The 20,890-nt window shown below is 48.4% G+C and overlaps 1 protein-coding gene across 1 annotated transcript in view; it reads left to right on the top strand.

The window, feature by feature from the left end:
* The window catches only part of LOC142440179 (fatty acid hydroxylase domain-containing protein 2-like), a 50,609-nt gene extending 39,023 nt beyond the window's left edge, over positions 1-11,586 (top strand). Inside the window, exons 3-7 of the mRNA XM_075542717.1 lie at positions 26-147; positions 8,779-8,984; positions 9,349-9,454; positions 10,139-10,305; positions 10,968-11,586. Of these exons, the coding sequence (XP_075398832.1) occupies positions 26-147; positions 8,779-8,984; positions 9,349-9,454; positions 10,139-10,305; positions 10,968-11,121 (755 nt within the window). The 3' untranslated portion in view covers positions 11,122-11,586. The remainder of the gene's footprint in view (positions 1-25; positions 148-8,778; positions 8,985-9,348; positions 9,455-10,138; positions 10,306-10,967) is intronic.
* The last annotated feature ends 9,304 nt before the right edge of the window (positions 11,587-20,890 follow it).

The raw sequence follows: 20,890 nt of genomic DNA, 5'->3' as shown, positions 1-20,890 counted from the left end.
ATGCTCCTTTGTTTTCCAATCTCAGGCATCACCCAAGTGCCAAATCTGGTCTTCTGGAGCTTGAATGCGCTGTTCCTGGTGTCCGACACATCTGGAAAGCCGAACTTCATCTCTCGCTACCGGATTCAGATTGGCAAGAATGAACCAGTAAGTGTTGCTGGGCGGGGCAAGAAAGCCAAAGTCAGAGGCTCCACACACCGAGGGTCCTGGAGAGGCCAGGACCAAGGTGTGCCAAGTTATCCAACTCATGGGCACCCCACGTGTGGCAGAGTGCATTCCCAAGGGTAGCTAGTGGCTGATTTCTCTTAGGTAGATCAGCAGACCTTTCTTTGCAGGTACTTTGGGGGTTGGGGTGAACTCACACCACTAATGGCCTGGTAAGCTGAAGTTGTTGGGCACTTGTGAGGCTCCCCCCAGATTTAGATGCTCAGAGAGAGGAAGGCCTTTGCTGCCCATATCAGAGATACCGGGGTGGCCAGCGAAGAATATGTTCCAGCCCCCGGATATCCTAACCCAGGCTCTGTACCTGGCTGTGGTGCTCTGTGACTGCAGCCACATTTCAGAAACGTAAGACATTGCCTCTGCCTGGCTCTGGCCAGAGGCCCAAGAGCCCAGGAACTCCCTCTTATCCCAGATAACAGGTGTAGACCAAGGTGAGGGGCACGGGTGCTGAAACTATCGAGGGTCTTTCCACATTGACTGGGTAGTAGGGAGTGTGTGTGTGGGCGCGCGTGCGCGCGTGTGTGTGTGTGTGTGGGGCAGACGGTGGTGGTGGGGTATTAAGAAGTAGGCCCAGCTTTCCGGTTATTCAGTTCAACTAATAATATAACAGACTGGAGCAGATGCAGGGTAAACAAGACTCAGGCTTTGTTTTCAAGGACCTCCCAGCCAATAGAGGAGAAGACTACAGCCTTCAATATGAGCCACACCTCAAAAAGAAGACAACAGAACCCCTCACCACTGGGCCGGCCAGTCATCAGCATCCTGATAAATGGAGAGAAGAGTGTAGTCGGGTGGAGGACTCCCTTTTCCTTGCGCCCACACTCAATGCTTATGGAAGCAGCAAGCAGAAAGTCAGATGATACATTGCACCTGGCAAATCGCTGTACAAAGACCTCTTTAAAGTATTCCAAAGCAAAGATGTCACTTTGAGAACTAAGGTGTGCCTGACCCAAGCCAGGGTATTTTCAATCGCTTCATATTCCTGGAGTCGCTGGACATTGACTAAGAAAGATGGAAGAAGAAATGATGCCTTTGAAGGAAGGTGTCGGTGAGGAATACTGACCAGACCGTGGAATTTCAGAAGGAACAGATGGGTGTTGGAAGAGGGGCATCCAGAACGCTCCTTGGATGTGAGGTTGGGGACATGTCATCTCGCTTCCCTTAGGCTTGTCACCAGGAGGGACCTCTCCCTGGAGGACCTCATGCTTGGTAAAGCAGGTCAGCATAAAAGAAGCCCCCGAGGAGATGGATTGACCCCGCGGCTGCAACCGTGGGCTCGAGGGTCGGCAGGACCGTGCGGATGGCGCAGGACCAGGTTGTGTTCTGTTTGTTGTACACAAGGTTGCTATGAGTCGACAGCTACTGCACACATCTCCAACTTACACTGTGCCCAGAGGGGCCCCACTGCTCCTGAGCCCTATGGGTCAGTGGGTGCTCTGACCACCTCAGAAGCCTTTTTGTCAAACAATAAGGAAAATGTTGATTCTAAAGTCCCAGTTCTTTCCATCGCTCCTTCTAAACTACCTCTAGCCCTTTCCTACACATATATATACTCACATGCATACATAGACATAGACTTTAATCCTCTCTCATAACTGGGTGAATCGTCTCGGCTCTCGGTTTTTGTTGCATCTCCGCACCCCAGAAGGGCAGAATGCAGTGAAAACTGCTACTGACCCAGGCCTTTGCTTGGACTGCCTGCCTGCCTGCCAGTCAGAAAGAAATTCCTCTAGGTCCAACTCAGCAAGACTGGGATTGGGGCCTCTCTCGTATGAGAAAGCCAAGCTGTGGCTCTCAGAACCTCTGTCAGATCACAGTGCTCTCCTTAACACACGTCACTCACTGCATGCTTTCACCTTCAAGGCCAAGGACTGTGCAGAACCTCTGTCATTGTCAGTTGAGGCAACGGAACGTTCTGTGGGCCAGTGGAGATAATACACGGAGCCGTGATTCAAACTCGGGTCTTTCTGAGCCCTGGGCTCATGCTCTGGGTTAAGAGGCGAGGCTGCACACAGCTCCAAGAACACCAGTTAGCACCTGCAGCACCGTCTGTGAGCCCGGAGAGCGACAAAAGGAGCTTCTTGTCCCAGTTTGCAGAAGGGGATGCTAAGGAAGGCGGAGTGACAGGGTCCAGGCTGGGTTGCTGAGGACACAGCCAAGGCTCACCCCAGAACGTCCCTTCTGCGGGGACGCGCAGGTGCACGCCCAAGTGGGAAGGATCCGCCACAGGTCTTGGCCATCTCCGGTCTAAAGCATGAGGAACACATCTGCAAGTGGGACATGACTCGGTTCGCCCCCTGGTCTGTTTTCTCATCTCTCTTTGTGGATGAATTGATCCTTCTGCCTTCTTGCTTTACACATCTCCACCACCGCCTCTCCGAGCCTCCCTCACACAGGTCACCTCATTCCCACTTGGCTGAGGAAACAGAAGCAAGAAGAGTGCGCTCACACACTCCCACAGCTACTGCCTACCAACAGCACCTATACACACATGCTCTTTCACCTGGTCCCAGGTGAATGCTCCCTTGCTCCTATCTACAGCCAATGTCTCCATCTGACCCCCTCACCTCTTACCCGCTCTTTCTTGTATATTTAAAAAGTATCATCTCCCTTCTCTCGCATTATTCCTCTCTGGTAGATGATTACACACGTGCGGTAAGTTCCCCCACTTAAAAATAAAAACCACGATTTCCTTTCCTATTTGCACTCCTCCATCGCTACCAAGTCCATTCTGATTGATAGCAGCCCTACAGAAGAGAACTGCTCGTTGGGGTTTCTGAGCCTCACCTTCTCCTGCGAGGAGTGACTGTTGTTGTTAGGTCTCATAGGTCACGACCCGGTGCACCACAGAAGGAAACACTGCCCACTCCTGGGCCAGCCCCACGCCGTTCCCAGGCTGAGTCCACGGATGCAGCTACTGTGTCAGTCCTTCTCATCCAGGCCCTTCCTCTTTCTCACTGTCCCTCCACTTTACCAAACATGGTAGCTGGTCTTCAGGGACTGTTCTCTGCTGACAATATGTCCAAAGTACAAGGGGGGTACTCCCACCAAAAAACAGATTTTTTTTTTCAAATCTTTGTTTTTTTTGTTTATTTATTTTTTAACAATTTATTGGGGCTGATACAATTCTTTTCACAGTTCATACATATACATACATCAATTGTATAAAGAACATCTGTACAGTCTTTGCCCTAATTATGTTTTTCTCTTTTCTTCTTTTACATTTTATTAGGGACTCATACAACTCTTACCACAAGCCATACATATACATACATCAATTGTATAAAGCACATCCATACATTCCCTGCCCCAATCATTCTCAAGGCAATTGCTCTCCACTTAAGCCCCTTGCATCAGGTCCTCTTTTTTTTTCCCCCTCCGTCCCGAGTATTTTTTTTACTAAACAACTTTATCACCTTCAAAACACTCTCCTTTATACTTAATATATTGATCAAATCTGCAATTCCATTCTTGGAAACATTTTTCAAACTCAACCTGTTTGGACGGCTGACAGCACCTCCCTATGTGGTCGAATGCCGTCCTTTCCTGTTATTCGCAGAAACAAAAAGAAGTTGCATGAAGCAAGGTGAGGTGAGTAAGGTGCATGGGGCAAGAGGCATGCAGTGTTTGTCAAAAACTGGGCACTGAGATGGCTGCATGAACAGGTGCACTGGCGTGGTGACAAAACCAGTCGCCAACCTGGCACAAGTCAGGCCAGTTTTGTCGCGCACTGTTAACGCAATCTCTCCAGAACCTCTAGTGAGAAAGCTAGATGAACAGTCTGGCCTGCTGGGATGCCTCCAAATGCACGACCAGCTTTTTTATGTGTTCCGGAAGTTGACGGACATCCGGAACAAGGTTTGTCATCACTCGGTACTTCTCCTTTTAGGAAACGAGAGAAACACTCGTATGCTTGAATTTTTTCCAGCGTTAGTTATGTTCAACGTCACAACAGTTTCTGCAGCATTTACCCCAAGCAGGAAACACAATTTCATAGGGTACACTGTTCTCTTCAACCGGCCAGCACAGAAAACAAGGTTCGAGTGAAATTGCTTTTACAGAAAAATTCAGTGACCAGAGAGCACCTTTCCAGGTGACGCCACTGGGTGCACTAACTCAGCGTGAGTTGCTCCATGCTTGCTTAATGGGAAAAATGCTTACCACAGAAGCTCTGCTCACCCAGCGCAGTTCCATTTTTTTGGGTGGGAAGGGAAGTACCCTCATATATATGACAAAGTCTTGCTATCCTCACCTCTTTTTTTCCCCTTTATTTATTTTGTATCATTTTATTAGGAGCTCATACAATTCTTACCATAATCTATACATTCATCATTTGTATCAAGCACATTTGTACAATCATTGCCCTCATCATTCTCAAAACATTTGCTCTCCACCTAAATCCCTGCCATCAGCTCCTCATTTTTCCCCTCCCTGCTGCTTCCCCTTCATCATGAACCCTTGATAATTTAAAAATTAGGATTTTGTCATATCTTGCGCTGTCTGACGTCTCCCTTCACACACTTTTCTGTTGTCCATCCCCAAGGGAGGAGGTTATATGTAGATCCTTGTCATTGGTTCTCCCATTCCAACCCACCTTCCCTCCACCCTCCTAGTATTGCCACTCACACCACTGGTCCTGAAGGGATCATCTGCCCTGGCTTCCCTGCATTTCCAGTTCCTATCTGTACCAGTGTACATCCTCTGTTCCAGCCAGACTTGCAAGGTAGGATTGGGATCATGATAGTGGGGGAGGAGGAAGCATTTAGGAATTAGAGGAAAATTGTATGTTTCATCGTTCCTACATCTCGCCCTGACTGGCTCGTCTCCTCCCTGAGACCCTTCTTGAAGAGGATGTCCAGTGGCCTACAGATGGGCTTTGGGTCTCCATTCCGCACTCCCCCTCATTCACTGTGGTAAGATTTTTTTGTTCTGATGATTCCTCTCCTCACCGCTAAGGAGCACTCTGACTGTACTTCTCAAAGACAGACTGGTTTGTCCTTTTGGCAGTCCATGGGACTTTCAATATTCTTCTCCAGCACCCCAGTTCAAATGCGAATAGGTTGTCAGCAGCTTTTTCCTGTGAAATGAGGAGCTGAGTCCTTTTTCCTTGTCTGTTCTCAGTCCGGAAGCACCTCTAAAACTCGTTCTCACTGGGGGACCCTGCTGGCATTTCAAATAGCAGTGAAGGCTTCCAGCCTCAGAGCCACGCACAAGCCACCTCAGTATGACAGACTGACGGACAAGTGGTGGGCAGAGCAGTCAGTGGGTTGGAGTGGCCGAGCCTGCTCTTAGCAGGCCAGCGCCTAACCTCTAGCCCTACCAGGCCTCCTTCGCCCACTCGCACCCTGGAGTTCCTAACCCCTTTCCTTCGTTTTTGTCACCCACTCTTCCATAATTATGAAAAATTTCAAACATGTATTTCCCTAACACTTAAGATCTATTGATTGAAAAAAATGGTACCATATTTGCTGGTTTCAACGCTGTCCCATCTACAGGTGGTCATGGGGCTGGCTCAGGACCAGGCAGCAATTTGTCCCCCTGTGAGTGGAGTCAGTGTGTCAGTCGGGTGCCGTCTCAGTGGTCGCTAGCAAAGCATTTGGCATCACAATATAAATATGAACAGCTCTCATATTTGGCTTAACCCTTTGACAGTAAGTTCCAGATAGGTACCATAAAATTTTAGCCCATCTCTTAAAATAACCACAAGAACTTTATCTTGCCTTCTCTATAATCTACTGGAGCCCCGGTGGGGAAGTAACTGTAACCGTTTATGGGAATAGAAAGCCCGGTCTTTCTCCTGCCGAGCTGCTGATGGTTTTGACTGGGCTTTCTAGTCCCATAAACGGTTAGAGTCTCGGAATCCCACAGGGGCCCCTATGAGTGAGCATTGCCTCGAGGGCAGTGAGTGTGGTGTGGAGAGTTTTCTCTCGAATCTTGCTCCAGCCGGGCTGCAGCCTTCTACCAGTCTTGCTCTTGGCACGGTCACCGGTGAGCCGGTCTCAACCTGGTCTTCGTAGCCCTCCAGGAGCATTCCACAGCGGCTCACTCCCCGGTCCTGGGTGGATTTTCTTCACTTGGCTTCTAAGCCAACTCGCTCTCCTGGTTCTCTGATTTCACAGGTTCCTCCTTCCCAGTCTCAGAGGCTGGTTCTTCTTCTTAACCGAGATTTCAATGGTGACTGCTTCAGAGCTTGGGCTTCTCTCTCTACCGCTGTGAGGCTTCTACCATCCACACGGCAACAATTCTTAAATTTGTCTCCTGAACTCTAGGCTCAAACACCAACCTACCTACTTGATATGGGCTCTGGGCTCTCTTCTGTACATCTCCAACATGTCCAAGAAGGAACTTGCTCCCCACCACCCACCACAAAGACTTTCTCCCTCATAACCTTCACAATCGGAGTCAATGCGTTTCACCCTTCTAGCTGCTCAGGACAAAAACCATGGAGTCAGCCCCTCCCCCTTGCTTCCTCTCAGGCACCAAACCCAATCTGCTTCGAAAACGTCCTGGTTCTGTTTCCAAAACAGGCTGAAAAGTCATCCAATTCTCACACCTCTCTTGCTACCACGAAGGTCCAATCACCATCATCTCACGCCTATATTGTTGTAATTCCAAAGCACAGGAACCCTTTCCAGTGCGAAGAAGCATCAAAAAGTTCAGAGAAAAATCCCATTATCTTTCAAGTCTTAACTATGAACTTCATCTATTTTAAGTTGTGATACAAAGGCAACAAAACACTAGCCAAGATCCTCAAGTTTTCCGTTGGTGTCACAGGAACGTAGGATCTCTTAAAGCTCACTGGCTGGCTGCCCCCAAGGAAATGGTTGTGTCAATCTGCTTCCACAAAGGTTCACGCCGCCTTGGACGCCCCATGGGGGCAGCTCTGCCCTGTCCTAGAAGGCTGCTATCAGTCGGATCAGAAATGATTCAAAGGCGATGCATCTTTGGTAACAGAAGCTGGTCGGCTTCCTTAGCACACACACCCCGCCCCAGCTCTGGTAACGCTTACTACTATACTTTTGATATCTGCGCATGCCTGTTCTAGAAATTGTATTTAGTGGGCTTCTGCAGTATGTATCCTTTTGTGACAAATATTTCACTCCACTGTTTTCAAGGTTCACCCACATTGTACTACATATCAGGATTTATTTCTCTTTGTTACATAGTTGGAAAATGCGTGCAGTTTTTATCATTTGTCATCACTTTTTTTGTGTGTGGTAATCCTCTTGTGTCACAGAATGTAAATTCCATAGAGACAAGAGTCTTTTTTGTTTTACCCACTGCTCGATCGCAGCCTCTAGAACACTGTCTGCTCCATAAAGCCAAACCCAACGTAACGGCCACCCTTGAGTCTACTCAGCAGGGCCCGCCAGAGGGGTTGCCAAGGCCCTCAGAATACGCACAAGAACGTCAGTCAAGTTTGTGGGAAAATTCTCTGCTCGTTAATTCCATCTTCCCAAGAACATTGTGAAGCCCTAATCTACTGAGCGGGCACTCAGTCCATATCAGGAATAAATGGATGCAACTCCATCTTGGCTAAGGTTGCCAGAAGTTGTGCCTTTACCTTACTGGAGCTCTCAGGTGAGGCTAGCCAGATGTCTTGCATCCCAAAGAGTGGAGCGAATTCTGAAGCCAGTTAACACATGAAAGGTCCGGAAAGGCTGGTGGGAGAGAAAGGTCTCCCATGGGGGCCTCTCTGCACGCAGCTCCCATGCAACTTTCTGAGGGAGCTCAGGGAGAAATCCCTCCTGGCCAACTCTCAGGGCGTTCCTCAGGACCCGGGAAATGACCTGTGGTCATGAAGAGGATCTGTGGACCTGGCGTGTTCTGAGAAAGCCAAGGGTCAATGGCGATGGGTGCTCAGGGAAACGCGGTAGTACTGAGGTCCAATGAGAGAGTTGAAGGCGGCTCTCAACATGACCCTGAAGGGATCTCAGGCAGGTCCCCATCCCCATAGCTCTGCCATGAAAACCAGGGCACAAGAAGGGAGTCCGTAACTAGACAGGCAGCTCCCTGGCTCACTTCCTTCTTCAAGCTGGGGCTGGGCTAGGCTGGGCTGGGCTGGGCTGGGCTGGGCTGGGCTGGGCTGGCCTGGGCAGGGGTGGTCAGCGAAGACTTTGGTGTGAGCCTGCGGAGGGGCTGGAGGCTGCACTGGAATGTTAGTTGGAGAGAACACTGCCTTCTCCCAATCCCTTATGCTCCCCAAGAGACCCTGCAGGAGTACGAGGGGCCTTACCAAGTTCCAAGTCATCTCTCTGCTCCCATCTGGTCAGGAATTGAGGAGTCGCATCACCCCCACCCCCAAACCAGGGCAGAATAGGTTGCTTGCAGGGAGGTTTCTGGAGGGAGGGGTTTCCAAAGGCAAGGGCATTACTCATTCACCCAATGGCCTGGACCTCATTACTTCAAGGGTTCCAAACCTGAGCTGATCAGCCCTCTCTCCCAGCATCCACCTAAGTGGGCACAGGGCAGAGGGGAGCCTGCTTTCTAGAAGGGGCAATAGGCAGTAGTCTGACCTCTCACACTCTTACCCGTCTCCCTCCTTCTCTCGGACAGGTGGACCCTGAGAAACTACGCCAGACCATCCGGGCCGTTCTCTTCAATCAGTTCGTGATCTCTTTCCCCATGGTGATCGCCCTCTACCCCTTACTCAAGAGGTGGGGAGACCCGTGCCGCCGAGAGCTGCCCACCTTCCACTGGTTCCTCCTGGAGCTGGTCATCTTCACCCTGATAGAAGAAGTCATGTTCTACTATTCACACCGGTGAGAACAGCCCCCCACCCCCCCCCCGGGATCCCTTCCACACTAGCAAAGCGATGCCTCTGGATTGCAGGGGTCAGAACCGCATGCCCTGGCCTCAAGTGCCTGCCGCAAGGACTTAGCTCACAGCGACCACTTGGGACAGCTGAGGAGTACACCTCCTCCGCTTGTGTGAGGCAGGGGTGTCCCCTGGGCTTTTCCACGTTAACCCCCTTTCTGGGAAAGCAACTCCGCCTCGACCCACGTTTCACGGCAGATACATGCTGCTCCAAGCTGCGGCAGGATTGAGTCGGAGGGCTTTGCATGGTATGGTTGGGGGGAGTGAGGAGGGACGCTGCAGAGAAACGATTTTGGCTCCATGGTCCAGGCTACTTCACCACCCAGCACTCTACAAGAAGATCCACAAGAAACACCACGAGTGGACAGCCTCCATTGGTCTGGTCTCGCTCTACGCCCACCCTGTGGAGCACGTGGTGAGTGGCAATCAACCCTCCCCAGAGGCAAAGGGCGGCAGGGGACCCGCACTCACTCACCACGTCTTGCTGATGACGCATGTACGACGCTATGCTAAGTGCCAGGCCATCAAGTGTGTTCCCGCCCCGCACACCTCTACCAAGCCTACTGTGCTTCTCCAGGGGCTGGCCTCTCCTGACCTCATGTCCAAAGGACATGAGACAAAACTCGCCGTGCTTGCTCTGAAGTGCATTCTGGCCGTCCTTCTTTTGGCACATATGTCCTTTCAGCCGCCCAGGATGCTTCCATTCATGCATGGGACCTTGGAGGATCCTCCAGAGGCAGGCCCGCAGCAAGGCAGATTGGCACTGAATGCCATGGGGGTGCAGGCCCAGGAAGAGTGAGGCTGGTGTAGGCCAGGCAGAGTGTCCTTCTGTCGGATATGCAGTGGAGGGGCACAGGGTGACAGAGAGGACCTCTTTAGAGGTCATGCTAAAGGCAAAATGGAGGCTTGTTTATGAACTTGTCCAAAGTTAGGGATGAACAAGTCTTCAAGCAGTCAGCATCCTGAAACCCTCTCAGCTTCTCCAGAGCTGCCCCGAGGAAGTCCTCTGGGTACCACTCTGAGGCCAAGTGGGCACCCAAGTGAACTGGGTCCCCTCTATCACCATGTGTCCTGCCTTCAGCCATCTCTCTCCCTGCAGGTCTCCAACATGGTGCCGCTTGTCCTGGGTCCCCTACTAATGGGTTCTCACTTGTCATCCATCACCACATGGTTCTCCTTGGCCCTCATCACCAGCACCCTCTCCCACTGCGGCTACCACCTCCCTTTCCTGCCGTCACCTGAATTCCACGACTACCACCATCTCAAGTAAGGCCGCCATCCTCACTCCGGGGGCTTCTGCTGGGGGGCAACAGTGGGTGCCACTGAGGGCAGGGCCCTCTGCAGGGGATAAAAATGACCACACAGGACCCAGAGCACCTCGTCTTTTCCCCTCTTCCTGTTACCGGGTCAGGCCCTCCTCTAACTGCTGGGGGTTCTTAACCTTCATGTGGGTTGTGGCTCCTTCAAGTACCTAACGTGTACTATAGCCACTCTCCTCCGACCAGCGCCTATGTCCGAGTCAGCCCTAACCGCACTCTGAGAGCCTTGGCCTCCAGGCGTGGTCAGTGCCCCCTGGTACCTGCTCAGCAGAACCCAACCTTCAGGAGGGGAGGGCCAGGAAATCAGTACTTCAGTGTGTTTCAGGCAAACGATGTAGAAAGGAGCTGAACTCTGCCAGGGGTCGGTCCTCAAACCTGCTTCGGAATCACCTGGGGGTGGGGGTGCCAGAAGACGGCTCCAGACTTGGCAGGGTTGGGGGAGCCTCAGGAGCAAGCACCTTTAATAGCCCCCAAGTTACTCGGGTGCAGGTGGTACGAGGATGGCAGTGGGTACGAGGGCTTGGAAGTGCCTGAAGCCGCAGTAGGAAATGAAGGCTGGCTCCCAGTCTTCCCGCCTGACCACCCCCCGCCCCTGCCTCTCTCCACCAGGTTCACCCAGTGCTATGGGGTGCTGGGAGTACTAGACCACCTCCATGGGACTGACACGATGTTTAAGCAGAGCAAAGCATACGAGAGACACGTCCTGCTGCTGGGCCTCACCCCGCTCTCTGAGAGTATCCCAGACACCCCAAAGATGAAGTGAAGCAATGCTACCTGTACTGTCCCCTTAGCAGTGGGCACCAGCCCGAGTCTAATAACCACACCTGACAACTTGATTCCTACAGCCGCACTCATAAAAAGCATGAAAAGCGGGCCCAGGGCTACCTCAAACCTTGCCCCCCAACATGTGTCCCCGCTTTCCCAGCGTTTGCTTCTTACCCCATAGTTCGTCTTGGAAATGCACAGGGAGGTTATTGGCCTGGTCCTATTGGGTCGCCATGAGTTGGCATCGACTCGAAGGCTGTGAGTGAGCCGTTCATGAAAAGCCACGACCTGAACAAAAGCCGGAGGCTTCTCACAATTGTTTTTTGGGGGGGCGAGTGTCACAAAAACTAGCCTTCAGCAACATAGATCCGAGTGGCGTTGGCAGTCTGTCCCTAAGAACTGCACTTCTATGTCATACAGGTGGTTCACCTTACTGTACCTTTACGGTAGTGCTGGTTTTGCGTCCCTTCGCAGGTGACTTTTGGAGTCCAGTTTCCTGAAGTGGTAACTGCGCCTCCCGTTACGTCATTTCCGCTCACACCACTTGGTAGGACACCCCTTCCAGCGACAGCCTGCACTCCCTTAGGGGACAAGGAAGAACAAAAATTCCCCAAGATGGAGGCCAGCACTGGGCGGGCTCCTCTGTGACCGAGCCAGGGAAGAACCAATGGCAGCTGTGCTTGGACAGGGGCCCCAGGGGGAGCTTGCAGCCCAGGGCGGGGGGATAAAAGGCTTTTCTGATACTGTATTTGGTCAGAACAGCCCGGTCAGGTTGCCGGGAGCCTGTTTTGACCCTGCCAGTCCAGTGCCCAGAGCCCCCTTGTCAGTCTCAGTGCTGAAGGCCCCCCTCAGCTCTACTTCTCCCCCCTAAACTTCTGCGGAAACACTAGCCCGACAAGAGCTGCAGTTTAGGTGAAAACCAATAGCAAACGTCAACTTCAGCTTTACATGGATCCCAAAGCTAAGCAGGGGTCAGAAGTGCTGGCCTTTGGGGGCATTCAAGTGAGTGCCCTTATTAACCACCACGGAGTGGCCAGGAAGTTAGGACCCTCTCCCGTGGGTCTCTGAATGCCTAGTGAACCCGCCGTCTCAACTGTAATGAAATCTTGCCTGAAATCCCTTGGGTAACAAAGCACATAGCTACTTGGCCGAAGGCACCCCACCCTCCCAGTCCTAGTCTCAGCTCGGCACATTGGGGATCCCAAGAGCTGTGGTATGGCTGGGAAGCACCCCACCAACTCCAATGCACATTGGAACTTTCCCTTCTCTTCTATTTAAAGCGGGTTACATAAAATATTTTTAACTCCAATAGGGCTAAGTCTCCAGGCAGATATCAAAAATGACATGTTCCTAAGCCCCCGCCCCCAACCCGGTTCTGGAGGACCTGCCCCTGGCTCCCACAGCTACGTCTTGGTGGAATAAGCCCCCTCTCCATGACACCTTTCTGCACAGCTGCAGGCCCATGGACATTACTAATTCCTACAAATAAACATTTGGAAAAAGCCATTGTGTGGAATGTTTAAGGGTTGGGGCGAGCAAAGAAGCGGATAAAGCAATGGGGAAGCTAGCAAAGAAGCGGATAAAGCAATGGGGAAGCATGCTTTTCCTGACGATCTTTTCATTCAAGGCTTGTGGTGGGCACTGGACTGGGGTGATGTACATCAAACAGGGGAAGCCCTGTGATGGGCAGACAGCGCAAAGGCTGAGTCTGCAACTCCCGGCAGGTAAGAGGAAGGGTGCAGAACGGTCTCCTTGCATCACATCTCTCATGAGAACGCATCACTCCAGTGCAGAGGAAGCAATGCCAGGCCTGTCCCAAGGCGTTCACGAGACTGAAGCAGGATTCCTCCCAAATGTCCTGGGTAGTCTCGCCTTCGGCCTGTGGGTGCTCTTGGAGGGGGGGTGGAAGTGCCAGTGCGCCAGAAGGGCAGTGGAATGAACTCTGAAGGGCTAGAAGTCTAAGGGGCTGGTTCGTGAAGGCCATGGGAGACTGGTCAGAGCAATGGATGAATGGACCCCGCCTCATTTCCAGCTGTCTTCACACATTCGGGCCAGAGCCAGACATTCGGAAGCTGCCCCTACAGCCGGTCTGATAGTGAGTCTACCATGGGGTGAGGGCTCCTTGTCCCCCCAAATGAGGTGTCAGCACACTCTCTCCTGGCTCGGAAGACGATGTTCAGCGTATACGGTGGCCTGCAACTCCTCTTGTATAATGGCGTGTCCCTCTCATGCCATGGATTACATGGATTAACCCTCACCCCCCCCTGCCATGGGGGAGGGGATGCAGGACTCCAGAGGCTGCCTGGCTGCAGTGCCAGGCCTCTGCCTCTGGAGTCCTCCTTGCCTCCCCCTCCCCCAGCTGTAAGCCAGATGGGAGACAGCCACTATTTTGCCTTTTCAAGTTTTTATTTTTATACATTTTTTTGTATTAAAAAGAAAAGCACAATTACCACAAATTACAAAGGACTAAAGCAGGACTAGAATAATGAAGGAATCACTTCAGCCTGGAAAGCAGATACTCTCAATAATGTTAATGTTATAATACAAGCTCATTCACGTATTTTACACAGTTCTTTTTCTCTATTTTGTTGTCCTTTTCAATGTCATTCTGACACAAAGTACAACATAAACACACTGTAGCTTTAGGAGCATATATTAATTTTTATGAAAGAAAATACCGTACAGTATGCAGCACAGTATCATTGAATGTTTACATTATGCATACTGTAACCAAAACTACTTTCTAATAACTAAGTATTTTTAGATTTCTTGGGTGGGAAATACCTTGGTTCTTGGCTTCCCTGGAGAAAAAATTCACACCGAAGCCTGGTTTGTGATCCAAGTGGGTTTTTATAAAGGACAGAAGTTTCTGGCCCTACAGTCAGTCGTGAACACAGGCACCCTCGGGGACTGCTCACCCACATGTGGTGGCCTGAGACCAGAGAGAGAACCACAGCCACAGCCCAGGGAGCAGCTGGAAAAGAGGGTGCTGGTCTCCAGGTTACAGCCTTTAGGCCTAAAGCTGGGAGGCGTGGTCAACAGTACTGGTTGACCCCATTGGCTGAATTAAGCCGACCTGGCCTTGTTGGACCACCCAGGTGTACCACCCACCTGGCTCAAGGACCTGAATTGGTGCATGCCCTTTAGCTTTTATTGGCTTCCAACTTCCTGTAAGGGGGCGGGGGCTTGGCATGTTAAAGACCCACCCCTGGTTCCTATTTCTAGCCACCTAACAGTATTACATGCCCTACTTAAAGGCTCTTCGTTTTTTAATTTTTAGTAATATCTTAGAGCCTAGATTTGAAGTACGTGGTTTGTGCAACGTGGTCGTGCCAGTGAGACCCCCAACTCCATTTTGAGACTCGACATAAATTCATGCTCCATGAGTTCATTCTAACCATTAGCTAGCAACATAAACTGCCTTACCCTCAGACATAGTGTTTGAAAGTGGACTACAGAGACTCCCCCAGCCAGCCCAGCATCACCCTCAGGGATTTGCCTGGGCGCATCCTTACTGGAAATTGGGGTACCAGAGCTGCAGTGCCCTGCCTGGAATAAGGTGGTTTGAGGATCCAGAATCCATCCTGTAACCTTCCTGTTTCTGTAGTCCTCTTGTGACCCTGATGAATTGACCTGCTGGCAAGCATCCGGCCCATGATGAATTTCCTTCCCTTTCCACATTCTCTCTAAGGCGCTCTGGCCTGGCGGGGCAGTGATTTCAAAGTGGGCTGCTAAGGCTGCAACTGAAACCCAGCCACTGCCCTGCGCTCCCATCAAGGGGCAGTTCTAATCCGCCCTCCAAGGTCAGTAGGAGAAAGCATTGGCTCCACAGCAGTGAGGGTTTTGCTTGTTATTATATTTAAATATAAACGGTCAGGTAAAGCTGAATCCTTGGACACCCCTGACAGTCCCCTTCACCTCGATGACTTGTCTTTGTCATGCCTTTGTTCTGCTGAAGACTAATTAAGGAAGCGTGGTAGTTACATAACTACCCAGCTAACACGGGGAGTTTCTACAAAATACACCTGCATTTGGGTTCCCACCACCAGAATGGCAGTTATGAATCTCTGTACTCGTTAATTTATGGTGCATTCAAGTAAAATAATAAAATAAAGCAGGGAGAAGTGTTTTTACCTCATGTGCTTACGTGGGCCAACACTGCATTCAGCATATACCATAAACAGTGGCATTTTGGGGGTAAATTTTCATTATCTAACCTTATAATGCCCGAATTTTTAATTTCAAGGAAAAAAATTTGTTTTTATTCTTTACTTTCATATTAATCAGTATATATAACAACCAAAATATATTTTTAAATTTTAAAATTTGCAATATTTTTAAATATAACCAAATCATCACATTCGTCCATGGATTTATAATACAAGAATTAAAAATGTACTTTCATTTCTATATTATTTTCATCTTATTTTACTATTAAAGAAAAAACAAACTGAAAGCTTATGTTATTTATAAAATTTGTTTATAATTTTAGTTAGTGTGAAATTGAACAAAACGAATTTTTTTCTTTTGTGATACAAAGATGCATTTTGAATTTGCTGCAGAAAAATACTGGTGTACTCTTCAAGTTTACATTTTTGCATCTTCCTCTCTTTGTGACCTCAGGGTAAAGGTGAAAGCCATGCAAACGGGTATCTCTTCAGGGATACTTTTGGTGGCGGGACATCTTCTCTTTTTGTTAGCAAACTCAACATCAGTAAAGCCAGTAGAAGGTCTGCCTCTTTCTGTTGGTCTGTTATTTTTTGCTTCAAGAAGAAGAGCTTCGGCGAGGCTCATTTTGAACTCCTGCAGACTTTGGGAATTATCATTGAAGTGAATCTTGGACTTTATATCTTCCCATCTATCGCTACTTATCACTTCTGATACAACAGGACAGTTTTATTTGCTCTTCCAATATAAACATGGATTTGAGAGCTTCACTATCGACAGAGCAAGCATTGTACCCAAAATTGCTCATGTTCCTGGGTACTCAGTGTCAGAGGTTTCCTGGGATTTTTCTGGATTGCATAAAGATTTGATTGGTCGACAATATGAGTAATGATATCCTTTGAGAAAAAAGTGTCTAAAATAGTCAACATGATGTTTTTCTACTCCAGAAGAATATACTTGTCCTAACCATTCAGGCATAGGTCTAGCTATCTCCAGAAATGTGCAGCCAACGAGGAATTCTTCAATTTCTTGGTGTAGATGGCTTTGAACTTGTAGTTATTGGAATTGATTCTTCAACTTCTGTAGAATGAGGAGGGAGGTCAGCCCCCCACCGCTAGTTGTGGGTTCCGCAAGCACAATTGTATGGTTAAGATATATAAATATTATATTAAAGTCATCGAGAGCACGAGCGATAGAAGACAAACTAGGAGAATGCAGTCAGACACATTTCGTAGTAGCATGCTCACCTCACCCTGCTTGGTGGTCCACATGGAGAGAGGGGGAAGGGAAGGAGGACAAGGGAAAAGGGAAACCGGGGAGGAGAGGGAACAGGAGAGAAGTGGGGAGAGACCAGCAAGAGAGAGCTAGCCTATATACCTTTTGGGGGCGTGCACGCTCACATATTACAGGTAAAGACGTACATCACAGGAAGGGGTTTCACTACAGGTAGTTCAGCAATGAGAGCAGGTGGTCTAGGGACATACACGCAATAGGAAGGGGGGGGGGTTGGGGGTATACACTGACAAGATGGGTGGATCCTAGTTTAGGATGGCCCCTTAACTGTGGACATCACAGAGACAGTTTGACTTATTCCCTGGTTCAAATGATAGAGACCATAGGTGAGAACACCTGGTCGAGAGCCTCAGGGAGAAATAGTTCACTGTCCCCAGCAGCAGGGAGCAGGGTCTACCCTGCAGTCTGCTGACTAACAGCCCTCAGGGAGGATGTCTGTAAGCATCTGACCTCCCCCACAAACTACAACAACTGAAGTTTCAAACTCATCTTCACTAGTATCATTACTAACTATGAGGTCTTCTCATTCATCCAAGTCAGAATTATCAGGCATATTCACTTCCTATCACAGGGAAATAATAAATATTGTTATCAAAATAGTGTGAATAGCATTATAATTACATTTTTATATTGTAAAATAAACATTTTAAAATATAATACACATTTTATTTACCAGTTTCATCAATATTAGCATCTGGTTCCTTGTCTGAGTCTGTACCGCTTCCATCTAGGTCATGAATTTCCTTTTTTTCCATAAATTTGCCGTTTTCCAATCACAATCCATACTGTGGTCATTTTTGTCACCGTTGGTTCAAAAGACGAACATGAGAATTTGTTACGTTTTGAAAAAGAGGAAATATATAATAAATGTTTTTATGAGTATTACACCTTTGACATAAAACTACACTTTTATGAACATAAACAGAAAATATCAACACTAAAACTTCACTAGATTGAAAATTATCCTAAAATTCACTGAAAGCCAACGCCCACTTAACCTCGAACGCACAATCGGTCAAAACATGGGCCACTAGCCAAGCATTTTGCCGCTAAAACGCGTGACTAGCGGTATGCATTTGTACTAGTAAAGTGTGACGATTTTGTCGACATCTTCGTCGGCTTCAAAAGCTTTATCATTTCGGTACCAGATACGTTTGAATTAAATGTTAAGAAAACATCGTGCTCGGCATTCTAGGGCTAAGCAGAATTAAGATGAGGCTTTCTACTCCCACACAAATTTAGTCTTGGACTCCCACAGGCGCTGTTCTACTCTGTCCTGCATAGTCGCTAAGAGTGGACACCGACTCATTCCTCATGGAGAAGTACAGTTGATTTTAAAGCTCTTCGGTTTAACAATGGGACTTTTGTCCAGTAGTTTCACGATGCCTGCTTGAGGTCCTCAGGTGCTGCTTCACGATCAAGGTTGTTCAGGAGGGAGGTAACAGGTGACTGCAAGTCCGCGCCTGGAAGCAGTGAGGATACAGTCATGTGTCCACAGCACCTCTCCTCAACCTCTCAGCCAAGTTCTTCAAAAATTTTAAAAGTTTTTCCTTTGAAAATAACAGGACCAACAGTCCCAGAGGGACATGAAAGTGTGGGAGGTAGGGGAAGGGAGGAGGTGTTGGCCAACCCTGGGACAAGGGAACAAGGAGTGGTTCAAAACCAGTGGAGGGAGGGAAAGGGAGGACAGGTAGGAAGTGATCAAGGACAAGGTAACTGAGAGGAATTCCTGAAACCAGAATGAAGGCCGAACATGGAAGTGGGAGAGGAGGGAAGTGTAAGGAAATAGAGGAAAGGAGTAGGAGGCAAAGGGCATACAGAGAAGCCTAAATACAGACATGTACATATGTAAATATATTTATGATTATGGGGGAAATAGACCTATGTGCATATATTTATAGGTTCAATAGTAGGGTAGCAGGTGGACATTGGGTCTCCTTGTGTGCACTCCCTCAATATAAGAGCACCTTCTTCAGCTAAACGGTCATTTCATGATACCCACCTTCCCTACATGATCGCTGAAGACAGATGGATGCATAAGCAAACGTGGCGAAGAAAGCTGGTGGTGCCCGGCTATCGAGAGATATAGCGTCTGGGGACGTAAAGGCTTGAAACGAAACAAGCGGCCATATCGCCCAGAAGCAACAAAGCCCACATGGAAGCAGCACACTAACATGTGTGATCATGAAGGGTCGAGGGGACCAGGTTTCAAGCACCAAAGGCGGGGGAAAAAATCATATCATGAATGATGGGAGCCCATGATGGGAACCAATGCCCATCTGTAGACAGCTGGACATCCCTTGCAGAGGGTTAGTGGGGAGGAGATGAGTCCCTCAGGGTTCGGTGTAGCAACAATGAGACTCACAACCTTCCTTTTGTTCTTAAATGCTTTCTCCCCCCAACTATCATGATCTCAATTCTACCTTGCAAACTGGGTTAGACCAGAGGATGCATAGCGGTACAGATAGGATATGGAAACACAGAGAATCTAGGACAGATGAACCCCTCGGGACCAAGGGTGAGAGTAGCAATACCAGGAGGGAAGTGGGGGTAGAAAGGGAGAACCGATCGCGGGGATCTACATATATACCCTCCTCTCTGGGCGATGGGCAACAGGAAAGTGGGTGAAGGGAGATGCCAGGCAGATAAGATAAAACAATAATTTATATATTATTACGGATTCATGAGGGAAGGGGGAGTGGGGAGGGAGGGGGAGGGAAAAAGGAAAATGAGCGGATTCCAGGAATCCAAGTGGCAGGCGATTTTTGAGAACGATGAGGGCAACAAATGTATCAGTGTGCTTTATACAATTGATGTACGTGTGGATTGTGATAAGTTGTATGAGTCCCAATAAAATGATTTATTTTAAAAAGTTTTCCCTTTGATAATTTCCTCTGTACAACCAGAAAACTTGTGCAACATCACATTAAAAACAAAAATAGGAAACATCCAATTTCTCCATTGTTAAATACCAGTTTTATTAGGACTGTCAGAAAGACGGATCCTGTAATGCTTTCAAATAAAGTTCTCAAAGCCGTGCCCAATATACCTCCTCCCAGGCAGTCTTTGGTTGCATTTTAAAGTGGTCATTTGCCTGGCATTATTAACCATTTGTAATTAATAATCCCATAGAACTGTTGCTTGGTTTTAGACAGTCTTGGCCAGGGGTTTTAAACCAAACCACAGAAGTAGGAGAAAAAACTAAATTAAACCAACTCAAGTTAAAATTACTCTTTTGGAGAGTGGGAAGGGAGTGGGTAAAATGAGGAGCTGACAGCAAGGGCTCAAGTAGAAAGGACACATTTTGAGAATAATGATGGCAACAGATGTAGCAATGTGCTTGACACAATGGATGCATGGATGGATTGTGATGAGTTGTATGAGCCCCAATAAAATGAGTTAAAAAAGAATTAATCTTTCAAGTTCTAATGACATGGTATACTCTTTTATCTTAACGTGATAACTTTGTAATAATGAGAAGAAATGAATTGGGAATACAAATTATAAAGCCTTATACACATGCTGTACTTTTACTTAACGACTTTATTGACATTTACATACTATACAATTCAGTGGTTTAAATATATTAAAAAGAATTGTGCAATCAATTTTAGATCACTTTCTTCACTCTTATATCCTCATTTCCCGCCCCTCTCCCCCAAGCCTTATATTTTATAGTCCACAAAGACAATGTCCTACACCCTCCTTAGGTGAGAAGCTACTGGGGTCTTGCAAGCTCGTGGGTGGCCCTCTCAGGCCCAACTGCTAGTGTCACCCCGTCCTTCTGCAGTCCAGAAGAGTGAAGAAGATGGAAGACGCTTGGAGACGGTTAGCTCAATGGAGTAAGGAACCCGGCTAATGTCAGCCGGCACAGCCCTCTGAGCGGAACGGAATAGAAAACTGAGACGCTCTGGAGACCTTCACCCAATTTACAAACAAGCAGCTCTCATGAAGAGTTGTATGTCTCAGCAGTTCCTAGACTAAGCCTTCTTCCCTTTCCTTCCTTCACTCTGACGACCCACTATCTTCTTCTGGGCCATTTTCCTGGCTCTTTTTGCGCATGTCTCTCTTCATATAGATGTGGGAATCAGTTGGTTTAGTCCCAGGGACTTTGATGTACTTATTTATTTATATTGAGGTAACGCGGAATTGATCATTTAAGGGAAACTGCTGCCTTCAGTAATGCCGACTTCCCACCCACTTACATGGTTCCTCATTCTGTTGGGTCAAGGTCAACTTCTGTGCCCCTCAGAACACTTTAAAGTTTCTGCCATATTGGATTTGCACATTTCTTGTTAACGTTATTA

Source organism: Tenrec ecaudatus, chromosome 2 (genome assembly GCF_050624435.1).
Source record: "Tenrec ecaudatus isolate mTenEca1 chromosome 2, mTenEca1.hap1, whole genome shotgun sequence".
In the NCBI taxonomy this organism is placed as follows: Eukaryota; Metazoa; Chordata; class Mammalia; order Afrosoricida; family Tenrecidae; genus Tenrec; species Tenrec ecaudatus.
The sequence above is the reverse complement of the archived record's forward strand: the minus strand, read 5'-3'. Positions and strand labels throughout refer to the sequence as shown.